General features: G+C 35.5%; 1 protein-coding gene across 3 annotated transcripts in view; it reads right to left on the bottom strand.

Moving 5' to 3' along the window:
* Positions 1-351: 351 nt before the first annotated feature.
* Positions 352-20,175, bottom strand: part of LOC145242138 (uncharacterized) — a 38,117-nt gene continuing 18,293 nt past the window's right edge. The window contains exons 1-2 of one of the 3 annotated variants that reach the window (XM_080105074.1): positions 8,604-8,720; positions 352-2,962 (exon numbers count right to left, since the gene is read on the bottom strand). In XM_080105074.1, the coding sequence (XP_079961200.1) occupies positions 721-2,469 (1,749 nt within the window). In that variant the 5' untranslated portion in view covers positions 2,470-2,962; positions 8,604-8,720 and the 3' untranslated portion in view covers positions 352-720. Of the gene's footprint in view, positions 2,963-8,603; positions 8,721-18,657; positions 19,311-20,175 lie in introns of those variants that run through there. The other 2 variants (XM_080105075.1, XM_080105073.1) reach the window with 2 other exon arrangements.

The raw sequence follows: 20,175 nt of genomic DNA on the forward strand, positions 1-20,175 counted from the left end.
CTAGTACTTATCTGCTTGTTTTTCATCTTGATTTTATAAATATGTAAATGAACTTAAACTAATTCATTTATCCGCCATTTAATCTACTATAGCTCTAGAAGACTAAACTCCCTCCCCCACATTGAGCTACTTATATATCTTCAGTATTCTGGGTGACCAGTTTTAAATAAACCCTATTTTTAAGTGTTAGCTATATAATTAATTACCCATTGTCGTTCTTAGGCCATCACTATAATATATATCATTATAATATATATATATATATCATTTATATATATATATATATATATATATATATATATATATATATATATATATATAAACGGAACATTAAGATAATTTAACTCATGATGTATCCACCATTTTAAAATGTTTATATCAGCTTTATTATTTTGCAGGAAATTCATGTAGTATGGAAATATGCTACAAGCGTAAATTCACACTACTACTAAGCTCTAGTCACATATTTTGCACTGTTATATTAAAAAAAAAAATAAATAAAATTTACGTTTGAATAAAAATTAAAGTCAAACAATTCTGAAATCTTAAATTGACCTGTCATCAGTGGCCAGTGTCTTGTTGGTGCAAATCACAACAAAACAACCCAGGACTGTTCGTTGTGGTCACAGATATTAGTAGTTAGCCCCTGGCCCGCAAGACCAACTGGACCAGATATTCAAAATTTATCAACAATTAAAAAAAGAAACTTTTTTTTTCATTTCACAATTGACAAAGCGAAATGGATTCATTTTTGTGAGTTCGTTTGTGGTTGTTCAATGTCGTCTGATGTGAAAATGTGCGCTGACATATTGGGCATGCATAGGGCCTTTCGCCAGTGTGCACGCGTTCATGGTTACGCAGCGTGCTCTGGTGTGCAAATGCACGCATGCAATAGCTGCAACGGTACGGTTTTTCCCCCGTGTGTGTTCGACCATGGTTACGCAGCGTGCTTTGGTGTGCAAACACGCGCAGACAAACACTGCATTCGTAAAGTTTCTCACTGTTTCGTGTTGGGACATGACCCTGTTGGTGTTGACCCTGTTGCAAATCAACGTCTCTGTGTTCCATCTGCTCGTGGTTCAGCATCAAGCGTTGATGTGAAAAGAGCTTACCACAAATCCCGCAAGCAAATGCTTTTGTCATTAAAGTTGCTGCTGCTGTTGTTGTTTGTGGTGGAAGTGGTGGTGGGGGTGGCGGGGGTGGTGGTGGAGTTATAGGGTTTGTTTCTGTCCTTGCTTCAACAGCTGTCATCAATGGCGGTGCTGCCGTCGTCATCGTTGTTGTCATCTGTTCATCAATTCCGGCAGGTTCCATTTCTACAATCGGTGGTGCCGGCATATGCTGTCCTTCTTCCAGGATGAGAGTGCGATGTTGCAACTGGTCCTCACAATCATTAGCAGACTCCTGAAAATGAGCCTGTTCGTGATTTTGGAGAGTTGACTGGTGTATGAAACTTTTATTACAATATCTGCAATGGTACGGACGAGGCCTTTTCGGTCCCATACCACGGTTACCGCCAGCAATATGGCTCTGCTCATGCTTACGGAGTGTACTCCGATGGGCAAACGGTCTCAAACAGACCGAACATTTATAACGTTTTTCCCCGGAATGTGTTTGCAGATGGTTGCGCAAGGTGCTTTGGTGCGCAAAAACCTTCAGACAGATCTTGCACTTGTGCAGTTTCATGCCCGTGTGGATCTGCTCGTGATTTTTTAATGTCGTCTTGTGAGCAAAGCGCTTATCGCACACAAGACATTTGAATGTCTTTTCACCCGTGTGGATCTTCTCATGATTTATCAACGTGCTTCGATGTGAAAACGCTCGCAAACAGATGACGCAGATAAAGGGACGCTCACCGGTATGAGTTCGGGAATGGTTACGAAGCGTGCTCTGGTGGCTGAAGGCACGCTCGCACACGTCACACTTATACGGACGCTCACCCGTATGTGTTCTCGTGTGGTTGACCAACGTCGCCTGGTGCGTGAAGCCACGGCCACAATATGGACATTCCAGGGACTTGATTCCCTTATGAATCAGCTCATGACTTCGCAACTCGGCGCGTTGCGAGAATGCCTTCAAGCAGTAGTCGCACGTGAAGTGGGTTTCATCATTCGGTGCACGTTCGTGATTATCCAGATTAGCTTTGCGAGAGAAGCCTTTCCGGCAAATGTTACACTTGAAGGGCCGTTTGCCGCTTTCCTGATTAGGCACCATACCCGACATCGTTGTAGACACTGGAGTTGGGTTTGGACTATGTTCGGAATTAGTTGATGAGGCTCCACCGATACCAGGATTCGGTATCTGGATTTTTGATACAGCCAGCTCATTTTCAGTCAATGAAGCGGTTGACACTGTTGTAAGTGTGGTCACCTTATTATCGGCAATATTTTCATTATTATCATTATTGCAGATATTATAGCCACTAAAATATTGGTTGTTCACTGGGTATATATTCTGTATGGAATACATAATTTGCTATAAATTTTATTTGTGTGTGTGTATGTTTTTTAAATTAAATTTCTTTATCAATGTTTTGAAAAAATAAATCTGGTCTTACATTGCAAAAATAATTTTAAATACATAAAATAATTGCATAGTTTCTTTTTAATTTCTAACTTGCCAGAAAGAAGGGCAACATGTTATTAATTAAAAGAAAGCAATGTTACCCACACTCCATTCTGACCACTCACAGGAGATCAAAATTCGAGTTTCAATTTTCCAAAGCATATAACAAAATATATTCCAGGTGTTATTAAATAGTTAAAGAGATTTAAGTCATTTGGCAATCGATTCTTTGTTAGTCGAGAAAACACAATCAGTAGCAAGGGTGGAGGGGGCATACGTTTACTGTTGCCGTGTCTTTCCAGGTGGACCAGGAGTAGATGGTTTTTTGCTATTCACAAACGTGACTGCACGCAAGTGCAAGTGGCTCCTTTAAAATTCACCAACCAAAACTTTCATCCTATAAAAAAAAAAAAAAATGAAAAGAAATAGGCATAAGATAAATACAAACGTATATTTAACAAATGATACATCAATATATTTTGTCAGAAGTTTCAAAAATTATTTAACAAATGATACATCAATATATTTTGTCAGAAGTTTCAAAAATTATTTAACAAATGATACATCAATATATTTTGTCAGAAGTTTCAAAAATTATTTAACAAATGATACATCAATATATTTTGTCAGAAGTTTCAAAAATTATTTAACAAATGATACATCAATATATTTTGTCAGAAGTTTCAAAAATTATTTAACAAATGATACATCAATATATTTTGTCAGAAGTTTCAAAAATTATTTAACAAATGATACATCAATATATTTGTCAGAAGTTTCAAAAATTATTTAACAAATGATACATCAATATATTTTGTCAGAAGTTTCAAAAATTATTTAACAAATGATACATCAATATATTTTGTCAGAAGTTTCAAAAATTATTTAACAAATGATACATCAATATATTTTGTCAGAAGTTTCAAAAATTATTTAACAAATGATACATCATTATATTTTGTCAGAAGTTTCAAAAATTATTTAACAAATGATACATCAATATATTTTGTCAGAAGTTTCAAAAATTATTTAACAAATGATACATCAATATATTTTGTCAGAAATTTCAAACTCACATAAATTATTATAGTTGTTTGAATTATTGTTCTCATCTTGTTGTCATTTTGACATTTTGGACAACGTAACTTGATCTTCAGGTGTATCTTGTCAAATTCGGGAATCTGCATGTTATTACAAACGAAACCTTTCCTCCACACAGATAGCAGGCTTTCGTATCATGACAGGATAGAGGTCTTATGTAATTCACAATTGTATTTTGAATATCACCCACACTGAGGATTGAACACGAAAAAGTAACTTTTTAATTTAATTTTACCAAGTATTTTATCCACAGGGTTGAAGGTTCAATCCTCAGTGCAGGCAACACTCAAAATACAATTGCGAATTACTTAGGATTTCTACCCCATCATGACTGATGGAACAATAGCATGCTACCCCGCGGATCAAATAAATAGTTCTGTTTGAAATTCCATACAGATTCTCAAGTTAGTTTGCGATTATATCAACCAAAAATTGTGAAAATACTTAAAATGAGAACAGTAGTCTGAAGAATACAAATAATCAATTCTCATCTAATTTATAAAACTCACTGTCTGTCTGTCTGTCTGTCTCCATATTTTCAAACTATCAACTTAAAACTAAAAGTCACAGAGCGGTGGTGCTAAAGGCCTCATATGATTGGATTTTTTATGGATTGTTCTTTTATGGATCTTTAACCAGTTAAAATAGTTTTTAAGGGGTCAAAATTGAAAAAATAATCGTTATACATTTTGTACATTTATCTTAGTATATTTTTAATCAGTTCATATACGTGTCACGTTGGTACAGAGGTAACATCACCAGCTTTGAATGCTACAGTTTTGCTTTTGGTTTCGATTCTAGCTAATGGCACCCAAATACTTTTTTTTTTGCTTTTGAAATCATGACTCGATAATAATATATACGAAATCTGGACAAATTAAAATATTATTTTTAAGCGTATTTTACGACAGGGCAAAACAACTGAAGTCAAAAACAGAAGCATCCTCAGGCACGTCGAACCGCAACCAATATCTAAGGAAGAGACCAGACTACAGTTGTGTAACCAGACGTCTAAAGAATGGCCCCTTTCTGCTAACATGGGAATCTCCCCTTCTGAAATCCTCCTCTTTGGTTCAGAAGCACTATCTCCAGTAGAAAACGCTGAACTGCCTGATAACAGGAATGGAGTGATCAAAGGTTGCTATAGATGGAGCTACAAAACTGATCCAATCATCCGCGAATTGAGAAATATTAGATACAATGCCAAAGATGATCATAGACACCACCACCACCACACTTTTGAAAGGCCTTGTCCCTAATTTGTTTTCAGAACATTTTATATTATAAATCTTTTTTGAAAAAAAATTTTTGGGAATAATCCATAAACGAGTTTATCACAAGTTAAAATTGAAGGTAATTTCACTACATTTACACATTTTCACACTCTAAACTGATTGATTTGTCATACATATACATAGGCACTGTGTGCAAATAGGAGGAAAAAAACTCATTCTTTCATAAAACAAAGTCATCTAACTCCCCCTACTCTCATAAATTGCTTAAAATCTTAGCATTCAAGATAAAAAATGTTTAATTTGGCTTTTAGATAAAATATTTTAAAATTTAGCTTAAATCAGCCTTTTATTTCTAATTTCTCAGAAAAAAAAAAAAAAGAAAAAAAAACCCATTTCAATCAAAAAGTTGGTGTCATGCTAAACTCATTCCTTTCATATGCCATTATAATTAAAACTGTTGTTGGTGTACGGCATTCACCTTAGGTGAGTGTGGAGGAGGAGGTGTTAAGTGAATACAAAATTCACAGACAGTCCCCAGTCATTTTTGGTCAGGAAGCCAGTATCTTCAGACAGCCTAATCTGAAAGCACCAGATGCCCTAACAGGCATTATTAATCTGGGCCAAATTGGACTTGGGAGCAATGGTAACTCAGGGGCAACTCCACATTCCTAACAGCCCCCAAATGGGGCCTCACCAAGGGATGACTTTTAAAGCCATATCCAAGACCTATTAAAGTACTGAATGTAAAATTAATCTAGAAAAACAAATACTTTTCTCAGTTTTGGCAGGTTTTAGTCTTCAAACTTCTTTATCTTTTTTTTTTTTTTTACTTTGTGTATTTTGTACTTTTGCCCGCCATTTAACCACTCAGCTCTTTGATCTTCCTTCCCTCTCATCTGACCAGATATTTAACCCAAATGAATTCATATCACTTTTGATTCTCCTCCTCCTCCATCTCTTTTATGGTTCTTCTTTCCTTGTCTGTGATTTGTGCAAGTATGTGGTGGCCAGCTGTTAAAGACACACTGTAACCACATGCAACCAGCCAACCTAAACTTTATGAGTGAAATTAGTTACAATGAAACCTGCTATAAAGCTGTTTGATGAGGCTATTCATCAGTTGTATTATATAATAGGAACTATGGTATCCTTTCTTCCACTGAAACTTGTCTTTTGATAGCCGATTGGCTAATCGCTTCAGCATATTTCGACTACTTATGCAATCTGCCGATGATTGCCAGAGATTAGGTCATAAACTAGATAAGTATAAAAAAGTATAAAGTTTGTATATAAACAACTATAAAAGGTATTTATGTTACTGTAGATAATAGATAAGGTGAATAGGGGACGAAAAAAATGGCACTGAACATGCGTGACTGGACCGAAAGTGATGCCCGTACTCACTTGTATAAGCGTGGATTTTGGGACCATAAACTACAGTGAATTTCTGAGTGAAAGTAGTTTTGGTTTCTGAGCGCAAGGCGAATCCTTGCATGTCATTTGTTTCAGTGTCAATTGCCGTGGTAGAAGAAGTAGAGGAGTAAGAAGTAGAAGATGGCCAAACAGAAATATCTAACACGGTTACCTGCACTATCAGGTGTAGGTTGTCAAAAGTTAAGACAGTGTCAAAGTAAAGGAAGCAATAATACAGCAAGAAAGTTTGGCTGCTGAAAGTCTTGTTAGAACACATCTTCAATGGACATGTCATCGTTTGCTCAGCATCTGTGATGGAGTCAAAAGAGAGGAGGTCGACAGCTTTCTTAGCTGGCACTAGAAAGCTCTTGGGTCGCCGTCTGCAATTCCCAATAAAAGCTGAATTAGTCCTTCAATGGAGGGTTGAAATTAATGCACTGGAAGCTGATTGGTCTTCGTATGACCAAACCATCTCACAGGGGCTGCTCTCCACACTGAAATAAATGTCATTTTTTATGGCTGCTTTCAGACTATATGATTGGGTGGGGTATCGTAGATTAACAAAACAGGCAGTATCTAAATCGCATCTCTTTCCTGCTCCTCCTCCATCTATCCCTGACGCTGGATAACGTCATCGTGCACAGTTGCCATTCATTCGTTTTACGTTTATAATGAATGAATTACGTTTTAGTGAACACACATTTTATAACGTCATCAAGCGGGCACGGAGACAAGCAAACAAGATGCATGGATGTTTAGTAGTTACAGAGAATCAAAACTGTTGTTTAGGAAAGTTCAATTTTTCAGTGTTAAATCAGGTTTCCCGCCTTTCTGGTTAAGGTAAAGAAATATGTACATTTCCGTCTGTTACGACATACATACACATATACATACATATACAATTTCAAGTGACACTATATACATTAAATTCGAAACTCAGCCCGTACAGCAAAAGCTACCGAGCGTAATCGATTCTTAAGTCGATGTTTTGATAGTATGAGGAGCAACTGCGAACGGATTTTCCAGTATTTCTGTGAAACCAAAGGTATCGATGTGGAAAGCATACTTATGTATAATGTCAAACGATAGTTAAAATATATATATACGCTCTGGCACAAGTAATTGAGCACTCCGCCCCCCCCCCTCCATAACACGAAATTATACACACACACATTTTTTTTAAGTACTTATCCAGAATACGGACCATGCTGAAATACATGGCATTATTTAGAAACCCAATTTTTAACATGGTAAAGTCGTTTTGTAATTATTCTGTTCTTTCACCCAACAATTTAATAAACAAAAGATATCGTAAAAATTGAATTTAACTTGAAAATTTCTAAAACATAACACGCTCCGTATTTTGAAGGAGTACATAAAAAATCTGAACATGAACCTGGAACTAAATTAAATGTTAATTATTTTAAAAGCAAATGCAGTGCAGCAGTATTTTATCTTTTATTAAAATTTATTGGTTGGAAATCATACACAATGTCGTCAAATAAGAAATATATACGCTAAGTAATTTAGCATTGTTTTGCCTCTACAACACGGAATAACACACCCAAAACCCAGATTCAATAGATAATAATTTCAAAAAGTACTTGCATCAGTATTTAAAAAAAAAATAATTAAATAGACGGTCATCAAGTGGTCTATGGTTAGTTTGCATTAAAACTCATAAAATCGAAACATAAGGCTTTAAACTAAAACAAGAACGCTAGAAACGAAACGACGTTTAAGGATTCGTTAATTTAATTAAATAAGATACCGATATAATTTTAGCCATCAAAGTGACAACTGGATTATCTATCACAATATTATAAAACGGTTTTTAGATGGATTTTTTTTTAGTCCGACTACTCCTTACATTGTAAAATAAAAATTATGTCCCCACAATCACGACTCTCTAGTTACAAAACAAAAACATCCACTACAAAAGATATTTTCATTTATTTGTTTTAAGAGTGACGGAGAAAAATACGGTTTCAAGAAACGAGGGTAACAATATCGAAAAAAAATAGTGTAAAAAATTGTCCATTCCAATTGTCAGCAATCAATTTCACTTTGATCCTGAACGGGGAGGAGGAGGGGGGGGTATAAAAAAGAAAAAGAAAATGTAGTTTCAAAGAAGCAGGGGTTCAAATGATAGCTTAGTAGATGTATTGTTGATAATTTGTGATATTGTACAGGCTACAGAGACAACTTATGCAAAACATAAGTAAAATAATAATTAATAATTAGTAATTAAAAGACATGTAAACAGGTTATTATTAATAGTGTACTCACTAATAGTCGACGTTTATGTTGAATTCAGTAGTAGTAGTGGTAGTACTAGTAGTGGTGGTGGTGGTAATCGTAGTGGTAGTCGTAGTAGTAACTTAGTGGTAGTATTATTATTATTAGTAGTAGTAACAACTTAGTAGTCGTAGTGGTAGTTACTTGGTGGTAATCGTAGTGGTAGTAGTAGTAGTAACTTAGTGGTAGTCGTAGTAGTAACTTAGTGGTAGTCGTAGTAGTAGTAGTTGTAACTTAGTGGTAGTCGTAGTAGTAGTAGTAGTAGTTGTAACTTAGTGGTAGTCGTAGTAGTAGTAGTAGTTATAACTTAGTGGTAGTCGTAGTAGTAGTAGTAGTAACTTAGTGGTAGTCGTAATCTTAGTACAGTGTTGATAAAAAAATAGTAAAAATATTAAACAAAAAGTTGTAGTAGTTTTCCCCCCCCCCGAACAATATCTTTAGCAACATTAACAATAGGTCGTAATTGATGGCAAATAGCAAAAGAAAAAAAAGAGGGGGGGGGGGGTTTCTATATTAACAACACGTGGTAATTCTGTCCTTAGTCAGTGAAAAGGCAATTTTTAATTTTTGATCCAATCCAGAATGTTTTTTTTTTTTTTTTTTTTTTTTTTTTGGAGAGCTGGATGTTCTTCCACATAAAGAACGACCTTGTCTCATTTTGCCCTCGTGGGGAAGCAAATAAATAGGATTTATAGTTTGTTGCACAGTGAGAAGAGGTTTGCCATGAAGGAATCCAACTCCTACTCCCAACCCCAAAGGGGAGCACCCTGGTTGCAAAATACTTTTTCTTTTCTTTAAGCTATAAGTAGCATTATTCATTGGCGAGGGCGTCCCAAGCAACCAAGAACAAACCAACCCAGGCTTCTAAAGGAGGAGGAAATGCTTGGGAGTATGACCTCCCCCTATTTCAGATATAAACTGTATTATTCTATTGAAGACTGGTCGTTGGACAGAGATGATCAAAGTGTAGCATCTGCAAATTGTGGTGTATTTTAAGTAGGATAGTCTATAAAGTAAATGTGGTATTATGGTGTTTACTGAAGAGCACATGATGGGCAAATGGTGAGAGAAAAGAACATATGCTTATACGAATGGGGCAGAATGCATCTAGTTAAGAGTAGGATAGAGAGATGATGATTAACAAACCACATCCACCCTCACGTTTGATTGCCTTGTGCCTAACGTAAATGGAATATGCATTTTAATTTCATTTGCCAATATAATTCAAACCGCAATATATTTTCTCTTCTAAAACGGAAAAAAGTTTTATTACTGCTCCAATCCAGTATAGGGACTAACTCTGATCCTAGCATGAAGTTTGGGTAACGTATAGTATGTTCTGTCCTCTGTCAGGGGAGGAGAAATTCTTCTCGACTGTGTGGTAATTGTTCCAATGCAAAGTGCTCCTCGTGGGGAGACAAGTAAATGGAGTTGTATTGTTGATTTACCCGCATCTGTTATCTAGTGTTGGATTGTCTTCATGCACACTGGATAACGTCATTCACCAAAACAGACATCAAGATCCTTTACGATGTCATAACAAATGATGACATGATCTATTAAAATGAAAAACAGACGATATGTATCCCTAAAAGGTCATGGACTATATATATATATATATATATATATATATATATATATATATATATATATATATATATATATACACACATATATGCACGTGTGTAAAAATAGATACTCCTGTCGATTTTGACACACGATGTCTGCCATAACAATTAAGTTCTCCGGAAATCCACACAAATGATTTGCTTATAGTGGTGAAAGCTTTGTGTAGAACCAATCACACTTTTGGTACAACTGCAAATCTTAGTCGGTGCAATGGCTACCACAAGACAAGGCCTCAGGTTTTACAGAGATTTTTTTTTTTTCTGCTAGATGTGTGTCTTAATGAAGATTCAATGTGCATCTCAGTGGATTAAACAGCCCCCAGATACTACTAACCTGGAAATTTCTTAGTTTTAACGCAGCACATAGAGCACCTAGCATTCCCAATTGGTCACCCATCTGCCATTGGCCAGGCTCATCGCTGTCCAACTTCGGTGCTGTGGCGAGAATCGGTGTGTCTTTAATCTTATACACATGGTGGAACTCTTTTGGAAGTCAAGCCTGGGTCTCTTTAGACTTGTGGGCTGATGCCAACTCCTGCTGCCACACCCAGAGTCTGTCAGCGGCCACCTGATTGCACCAGGGGATCACCACACTCTTCAGCACACTTAGGTGTTGACTTTCAAGCTGACTTCAAAGATTTGAGGTGGGATGATGTGGCCTTCACTTGAAACCACACCAAAGACCATAACCATGGCCGGAAATTTTGTTTTCGTCACCCTGGGCACGTCCCTGTTATTCATGGCAATCCAGCCATGTATTTTGTGGGTGCTGGCAATGGCCCTGTTGTCATAACTTGGGTCGGTAGAGAGCATGAGTTGTACAGCATCTCCGATCTTGCTTGTTGAACATTGTGTCACTTTCAAACATGATAGAAGGCTCATATCGCTCTTAGGATTTGTACACAACTGGCCAAGTAGTAAATGGTCTGTAACTAAAAAAAAAGAAAACCGGTTTTCAACAAACGGAAATTGAATTATGTCGTCTTTTCTAGAGTGACAATTTTATCATCTCAACCTATATATATATATATATATATATATATATATATATATATATATATATATATATATATATATATGAATGTATGTCATCCACAGATCCTCAGCATGCCTAAACCCGGGAAATATAAATATATATATATATATATATACATACACACACACACACCATTGTTTGGGATAATTGCGCCAACTAGCTAAAAGTGATCTTTTGGCAAGCACACATATAATGAGCACTTTTTTAGTTGGTGCAATTACCCCAAAGCATTATATATATATATATATATATAATTCATTCATAGATAAACTGTTTCGCCGTATCACTTTTCAGTGCAGCTAGCTAGACTCCACTAGCACCCATCCCAAGCCAGGATTCGAACCTTCAACTATCTAATTGATAGTCGGCACTTCTAACTGCAAGCCCTGGAATCAGCGCTTGTAAATCATCTCTCTAATATCTTCATAAACATTGACCGTTACTTATATACTAGAACCGCCTATATGTCTAGATCTAGTTCGTTCCAGTGCACAGTGAATCGTGTTTACTAACCATAATTTTGCTAAAGCATGGCGATATCTACTAAAACAAGAAACATGATGTATAACCGTGCACAAAATGATTACGTCACAAGAAACGGATGGGAGGCGGTAAAAAAAAAAAAAAAAAAAAAAAAAAAAAAATTTAAATAAAAAAAATAGATCCTTTATGACATTTTATATTGACAACCCATGCCATCTTGTCTCCGTACACACTGGATGATGTTAACCATTAAAACAGGTTGGAATAGCCGTGTGTAAGTGGATGATGTCATCCATCAAACTTGAAGAAAAGGGATGATTAATAATCATAAAAACGCCAAGAAAAGATTGTATCGAAGTTAATATTCACAGCTACTACGCAGCAGCTATTATTGGCGAGGTTTTCAAATGGAAGCAATCATTGGGCTTGCAGTCTTGCACTTCTTGCACTGCCTAATAATACAGCCCTAGTTTATAATAATTCAGTTATTCCTAATAGTAGTAATACTTTAGTATTAGTTATAGTAGTGCACTTTAGTTCGCAAAAGAAAAAAAGTAATCAAATAATAGTAAAAGATATAGGTATAACCAGGATTACATTGAACAATAAAATAGGAGTTGAAAAGAGTGTAACAAAGATCCCCTCTCTATCATCGGTACGATTTCACAATGTACAAAAAAAAAAAAAAAAAACTCGTTCTAAAATGTTGAGACCCCCCCCCCTACAACCATCGCTAATTTTGTTCCTGTTGACCTACACAGACACAAAAAAAAAAAAAGAAAAAAAAAGTGTTCATATTCTGTCAGATAATTCTATAAAAAAAAATATCAGCTTTGTCGATGTTTCCTGCGTAGTTTCTGACTTATAAATTAACTGTACGTACCCGGCGTTTCCCGAGTGGAGAGTACAGAGAAAAGTAAACTAATTCAAAATATATTCTGTACAATCTTTTTTTATTCTCACTAAGAGTTCTCACACAGGTCATCAAAGATTACCGACAAAAATCAGTGGTGTTCCTTGGAGTCTGAGTGACAAGTCTTCCTAGACTTCCAGTACTCTCCACCTCTTTCGATAGCTTTTTCAAATGAATTAGCGTACGATAACGCTGCTTGGCATTGACTTCTCGCTAGCAACAACCAATGGTCTTCACTGGAATTTGAATGGCAGCAAGGCCTCCCTAATGTCTTAGTCCTCTTCGCACTCATCCAGTGGAGGTCTGGTTAGTGCTTTCTCTCTTCAGTTTTCCATCCTTCTTGACAGTCATGACTATTTGGTATGGTGCCAGTCAATGCCGACATTGCAATTTTTTTTTAAATTTTTCATTTAATTTCTTAATTAAAAAAATTTATTTCAAGAAAAAAAAATTATTCGATTATTTATTTAATTAAAAAATAAAATAAAATAAAACTAAAAGAATGTATAAAAATCCTATTTTACAAAAGAAATTAAAAAAAAAAATGCAAACTCGATTATATTTGAAAATATTTTTATCCTAACCTCCTTATTTTCTTGAAGCAACTTGTTAGAAATGTGTTTCAAGAACTACCAAGCATACTTCCTCCGGTCGCATATGTTTCCTAACTGGGGGGGGGGGGGGCATCATGAACGAACATATATTACACCCCCCTCTCAAACAAAAAAATCATAACAGAACAGATACTACAGTGTTCCCTTCTAATTGAGCAGTAAAAGAGAAGTAATTTGTTTTATTTTACTTCAGTCAAAGTTCTCAGAAATCAAGGGGGCCCACTACCTGGAGCTAAACTCTATATGAAATACATATGTATTCGAATGTTCTAGTAGTTTTTTTTTTATCTCTCAAACACTGAGTAAAGAAATTGAGAACAATTTTCCTCTCCCCAATTAACCATTTTCATACGTTGTAGTATATCTTTCATTTTGGTCTCTTGGTCTAACTGGATTCCAGGACCAGAATTTATCTAGTCTGGTGGAGTATCCAGCTTCGTGCTATTACTTGAGGTAACATCATTTCGAGAAGGTGCACCATTCCTCGTAAAAGCTAATGTAAGTTAGACATAGTGAGGAGATCTTATTTGGGCTGCGAATACGAAATGTGATTTTGAATATTTGGTCAGGGTTTACTTCTATGGAAAAGTATCCTTATGAAAAATTGTTTTGGCAAACCCCTGTACAGAGAAACTTTAGACACTCGAGAATAGTTTCTAGTAGACATTCAAGTGTGTGTGAGTGTGTCCAACTAAAAGTCAAAAACTACAAAACAAGCAAGCACCAAGTTTGTATATTCTTGATCAGCTTTGAATTGGATGAAAAATGTCTAAAATTACAAATAAAATAAATAAATAAAAAAGGTCAATTGGGCCAAGTTTCGTTGAAATGGGGGAGGGGTAGCCATTTAATGTACTAATCTGGAAAGAAAATGCCGACTTATTCTCCAAGAAATCTACAGAAAAAAAGAGTTGTTCGTCTATGTGTCCATAGAACGGAATGGATTTGGGTGAAAGAAAGAGGGGATTGTAAATAAAGAGGAGAAAAACGAGGGAGTGGGAGAAAGTTAAAGAGACAGATAGAAGCTAAGTGACCGACTATAGACAAGAGCAATCAAAGGTTCCCTTTTTATTATCTGCTACACTGCGGTATAGAGGAGAGTGTCACTACATTTCCAGGATTACTACACCTGCTCTTGATCCTCCTCTAATAATGCTGAGTGTTTAGTGTTTTATCAAGTACTATGTTTTGAAGTCTTTGATATGCTCGACTAAGGATTGAACCCCATTAGCGATAACCCTTACCATGTGACTGGAAACCGCCTGTGAATTTAATATTCCTTTGACACTTTCTCTTTTGGATGAAGCTGGTTCAACCTGCTATGGGTAAACTCTTACCATTATGTCAAATGTGCTGATGAATGGAAAGAGATAATTTTAAAAGAAATATATTACACTTTTGTCCCAGACAACGCCAGGTAGCCATACTAGTATGAAAGATAATTAGGCATCTCAAAATTCTTGTGTAAAATCGCCAACATTTTACGCAGCATAGACGACGTCATCATTTTGTCTTACTAAAATTGTGCGGTAATTTTTACGGATGACTAAAGATGTTAACATGAACAATGGAAGCAAGTTTTTTTTTTGCTATTATTTGTGTTGCTTTTATTAATTAGAGGCCTTCAAATGAAATGTATTATTTACACAAAAAATTGGCTCTTTTCGACTGTACGTAAATATGTAGTAGTCGACATACAAAATCAAAATGCATAAACGTGTTTATGTGCATATCATCTGCGCATACACTATCATGAATAAAAACAATTATATTTTGGACCAATCAGAAATCTTTATGAATTTATTCGAAACTAGCATTTCAGCCCGGCATTACCCGGGTGTTTGGAGGTGTATATTGAGCAAAAAAAAAAAAAAAAAAAAAAAGTGGTAGTAGGAAGGCAGGCTCGAACCTGTATCGTGAAGGAGAAAAAGAACGGGAAAAAACGTGACATCTTTGCCGTTATGACCACCGTCAAACCGTGAGTGATGTAGGTTAAGGCTAGACAATTGAAAAGAGGGGATGACTTTCGAAAATATCGGCGAAAAAAGGGACCCCTCCTTGTTGAAAAGTGCCCAGTTGAAGGTGAAGAAATTAATGTTTTTAGCCAATTTTTTGGTATTTTTCATCTGAAGGGTCGAGCGTCAAAAAATACTGATCTTGTGAAAATCCGTCGCCTCTGTTGAAAGTTTTAGGCAGACATGCAAACATACATACATACATTTATATATTGATAGCTCAAATTTTCGCCCCAAATCGATTAAAAAAGCTTGCCTTATCTTTGAATACCCTTTATGTAAAATTTCACATGTTTAGACCAGAAATTGTCTGAGTAATTTGGTAGAGACCGCAGAGGTCAATTTTTTTTTTTTTTTTAACTTTGACCCCTATTATGTCCTCTTAACATTTATTGTTTGGGCTCAAATCAAGTTATTAAGTTAGATTCATGTCCCAGGAATCTATATCTAAAATTTCAATTATTTATACCCAAAATTGTCGGAGTCTGGTAGAGTTCTCAAGGTCAAATCACTGAACTTTGACCCCTTAATAGCCAAATTTCTGGCTTAAAATTAAAAGATTTCCCCAAATCTCAGTACCCTGTATATCAAATTTCGAGTTAAAATTGACAGAGTTATTGCATAGGGAAATGTACACAGACAGACAGACATGTTCATTTTTATAGATAATCTCTCTATGAGCCACCTAAATCCTTTAAAAGGTCCAGATTTTCTTTCAATAAACAGTTGAAACCAAAAATTCAGACAGTGCTACGTCTCTTTAATCACTACAATCCTCAGCGCACGTAATTATACACTTATTTTAATACTCACACTTACAAAGCGAGGCATGCACAATAACTGCTTGAATCCATTAATGTCGTCTGCTCATTTACAATAACTCATCAATTGAAATATTCCCAAACTATCACTGAACTCCATTTCTAATACGAAATCCAAAGAACATTAAGTGAGGTACGTCCAAGGATGGAGCGGAGCTGCTATAAAGACTTTGCCCTGCCCTGACAGGGTTCAAAATAGACTTCGTAGTCTAGTGGAGGATGCCCTTTTCTCTTCCCTGCAACCTCTTTCTCACAGAAGAGACGTTGCGAGCCCTTTTTTTTTTTTTTACATGGGTGTCACCACTTATCAAGGCCCAGAAGCCACTCGAGGATAAGGGTTAATAGGTATACATTAGTCATTGTGATTTTAGCATAGTAAACAGTGGGAATTTTGTAACTTGGATTACTTAAGGGGACGATTCAATTAGAACTTGTTCACATTGGACTTTTTCTTTTTTTTTTTTTTTTTTTCCCATAGGTATCAACACATTATCAAGGCCAAGAGGCCACTCAAGGATAAGGGTTAAAGAGTGTACAGTAGAAATTGGACAATATAATAATAATTAGTAATGAAAATTTGGTAAATTTGATAACTTATATGGAACGGCTCATCAAGAACTTATTTACGTTAGACTTGAAGACAACCATATTGTGGAAAGCAGGAAAACGGAAGACAATTCCACAGGCGTGCAGTTCTAATAAAAAAGCTTTGTTTATGGAATCTACGTTTAGGTTTAGGCACAGATAAAGAGTGGGGGGGAATTATTGATAGTGTTTACAGCTAGACGAGTGTTTCTTGTGGAAGTTTGGTGAGGGGGGACCATAGATTGAAGCTCAGTCGAACACTTTCCATGAAAATAACGATACATCAGAGACAAACTCGCAACATCTCTTCTGTGAGATAGAGGTTGCAAGGAAGAGAAAAGGACATCTCCTACGAGGCTACAAAGTCTATTTTGAACTCTATCAAGGCAGGACAAGTCCTTTCTAGCAGCTCCTGCCCAGATGTAGCAACAGTATTCCATCCTTGGACGTACCTGGCTCTTATATAGATAGAGAATTGCATCAGCAGTGAGATATCTACTAGATCGATAGAAAGATCCCACCATTTTTCCAGCGGCCTTGGCAACAGATTTGATGTACGTGTTCCATTTAAGATCAGGAGTAATGGTCAAGCCCAGAAGCTTGTCAAAACTTGAGGCCTCCTAAAGACGAGAGCCATTCATTTCAATTGATGCCAGATGTGGATCAGAATGTTGATGATGTAAAGAGAGAAGCTTGGTTTTAGATGCATTAAAAGTAACCAGCCACTCCTTTCCCCATTGTACTACATGCTCAAGATCAGAGGAGAGAGAATTGGAGAGAACTTGGTCGTTTACTGTCTTAGATGTGCTACCATAAATGGTAGTGTCGTCAGCATAAATGTCTACAAATGATGTAAGGATGTGATTTGGAAGATCATTAATGTAGATCAGGAAAAGAGTTGGGCCCAGGATGGACCCCTGAGGGACACCGGCATTAATACTGTGGGCTTCTTATTTTTGCCCCTCAACTACTACTCTTCTGAACCTGTCAGAAAGAAATGATTTAATAATTGAGAAGACATTTCCAGCTATACCATAGCTAGAGATCTTATGAAGTAAACCTTTATGCCATACCCTATCAATACACTATTTTCATGGCAAGTGCTCGTTTGAGCTCCAATCTACGCCCCCCCCCTCGCCAAACTTTCATGAAAAGCACTCGTCTAACTGAAACCACTGAAACCAATTTTCCCAATTCTTTATCTGTGCCTAAACCTAAATGTAGATTCCATGAACAAAGCTTCTTTCTTAGAACTGCACGCCTGTGGAACCCTTGCCCGTTTTCCAGCTGACTATAATTTGGTAGTCTTCAAGTCCAACGTAAACAAATTCTTGATAAACCGTCCCCTTAAGTAATCCAATTTACCAAATTTTCACTACTAACGATTACTACGATATTATCCCATTGATTACTGTACACTCAATAACACTTATCCTCGAGTGGCCTCTGGGCCTTGATAAGTAGTGACTCCTATGTATATATAAAAAAAAAAAAAAATTAACTCTTATAAACAACTTTCAATGAATTATATTTTATTTAATTGAGCAGAGAAGTTTTGAAAACGTTTTTTCTCTCTCCTGTAACACAAGGCTTGCCAGATTGGCCTTTTTGAAGCCAAATTTAGCCTTTCTTACGTTCTTGCGTCCATGCAATAGCGCGAAAAAGTCCAATCTAGCAATCCTTACAAAGGCCAAATTTTCAAAACGTTAGCGGCTTTGATTGTTGTACATTTAGTCTAAAAAAAATTTTTTAAAAAAGTTGAAAAAATAAAAAATAAATTTTTGCGGGTTTTATTTCAGCCTTAGGGTCTAATAATGTGTTTTATATAAAAAATAAAACATTTTTATAAATTTTTGTCTGTCAAATAATTTACGCCGCTGAAATACACCTTTGCCGTTTTTATTTTCTTAGTTAAAAAAAAAAGGAACAAAAAAGAAAAAAAAAACCTACTTAATCGATTTTCGCAATTTTTGGAATATGACATCTTCGTCCTGTAACGAGTACGTACAACATACAGATTTGTCTGTATTTTTACTTTCAATTGCCGTCATAAGTGCCAATTTGAATAAGCACCACGTTGCTTTTAATTGAAACTCAATTTTTCGATTTTCATTATCATTTCGAACAAGCACTTCTGTTTTGCTTTTAGGACGAAGTAATAAATTAATGGCGGGTAATTTTTTTTTATAGTAGCAGTAAATAAAATTACTACTACTACTACTACTACTACGAATTATTATATTGAAGTTTTTAGCTTTAGGATGGCTGCTACTGAAACATGGTCTTAAAATTAGTTTTAGTTTAATAAAAAAAAATTTAGTTCAATTTGTAATTTAATGACCAAACCGTAATAATATAACCAAATTATTACAGTATTGTTTGTTTATTAAATTATTTAAATTTGAGCCAAAATAATTAAGTTGAGATAATGTTGTTTGAATGTCAGGTACCTTAAAGCTGAAAAGTTCAATATAACCATAATACTACTCATGACGATAATAAAGCAGTAGTTGCTCATAGCTGGCAAATAAAGAAAAAATAGGGATGCTAATGGTGAAATTAATAGTGGAAGTAACAGTTTAATGGCGATAACTAGATGTAATGCAAAAAAAAAAAAAAAAAAAAATGTTACTCCCCCCCGCCTCCAGCCCTAGAGCGTGGATATTAAGCCAACACTATGTATTTAACTTTTCTACTCAAGAATTGCAGTCTATCCATCAAGATCTCTCTCTCTCTCTCATATATATATATATATATATATATATATATATTAGCAAAAGTACCCGTCGTTGACTGGGTTCAAAAACAGCCTACAGAAAATGGACTCTGATTTATGAAAGTATGATAGGTTATGAAAAGGGTTGTAAAGAGATAGCTTCGAATTTGGGGGTATCAAAACCAAAGCAAAATATGATGAAAGTATCTATTTTGATAAACCCCATAATTTATTATACCATACCGGTTCACACTGAAACACTTATAACAATATTCTGTGAGTCTGTATTAAAAAAACCTTGTTAAACTTTGTGACATATTTCCATTCTATGGAGGTCAGGCGCGAACGCAGACCCCACAATTTTAATGAATCGTCATTATGCCAGATTAAACGTATCCATTCCTGTGTCTCAATACATCTATCATTATATGTGATCAGTTTTCTATAATAGTCAACCATATAGGACCCTATTCGTGACCAGCCACACACACAGACGTTCAGCTTTATATTATATATATATATATATATATATATATATATATATATATATCTCCCAATGTAATGAGAGGTTCAGGTGTTATTTTGTTGTAAAGGCAATATTGGTCAATCAGCATACGGTACTTTATCAAAAAACATACGTGAAATATGACAGTTATAAATAAGATAAGAAAAACTTTAGGAAATACTTATTAGGAGTTAACCTGAAGAACCACCTATCTTTTTATTTATTTTTTTTTCTTAAATAAAAAGGG

This window comes from Euprymna scolopes, chromosome 21 (assembly GCF_053919585.1).
Source record: "Euprymna scolopes isolate OS-2025 chromosome 21, ASM5391958v1, whole genome shotgun sequence".
NCBI classification, from domain to species: Eukaryota; Metazoa; Mollusca; class Cephalopoda; order Sepiida; family Sepiolidae; genus Euprymna; species Euprymna scolopes.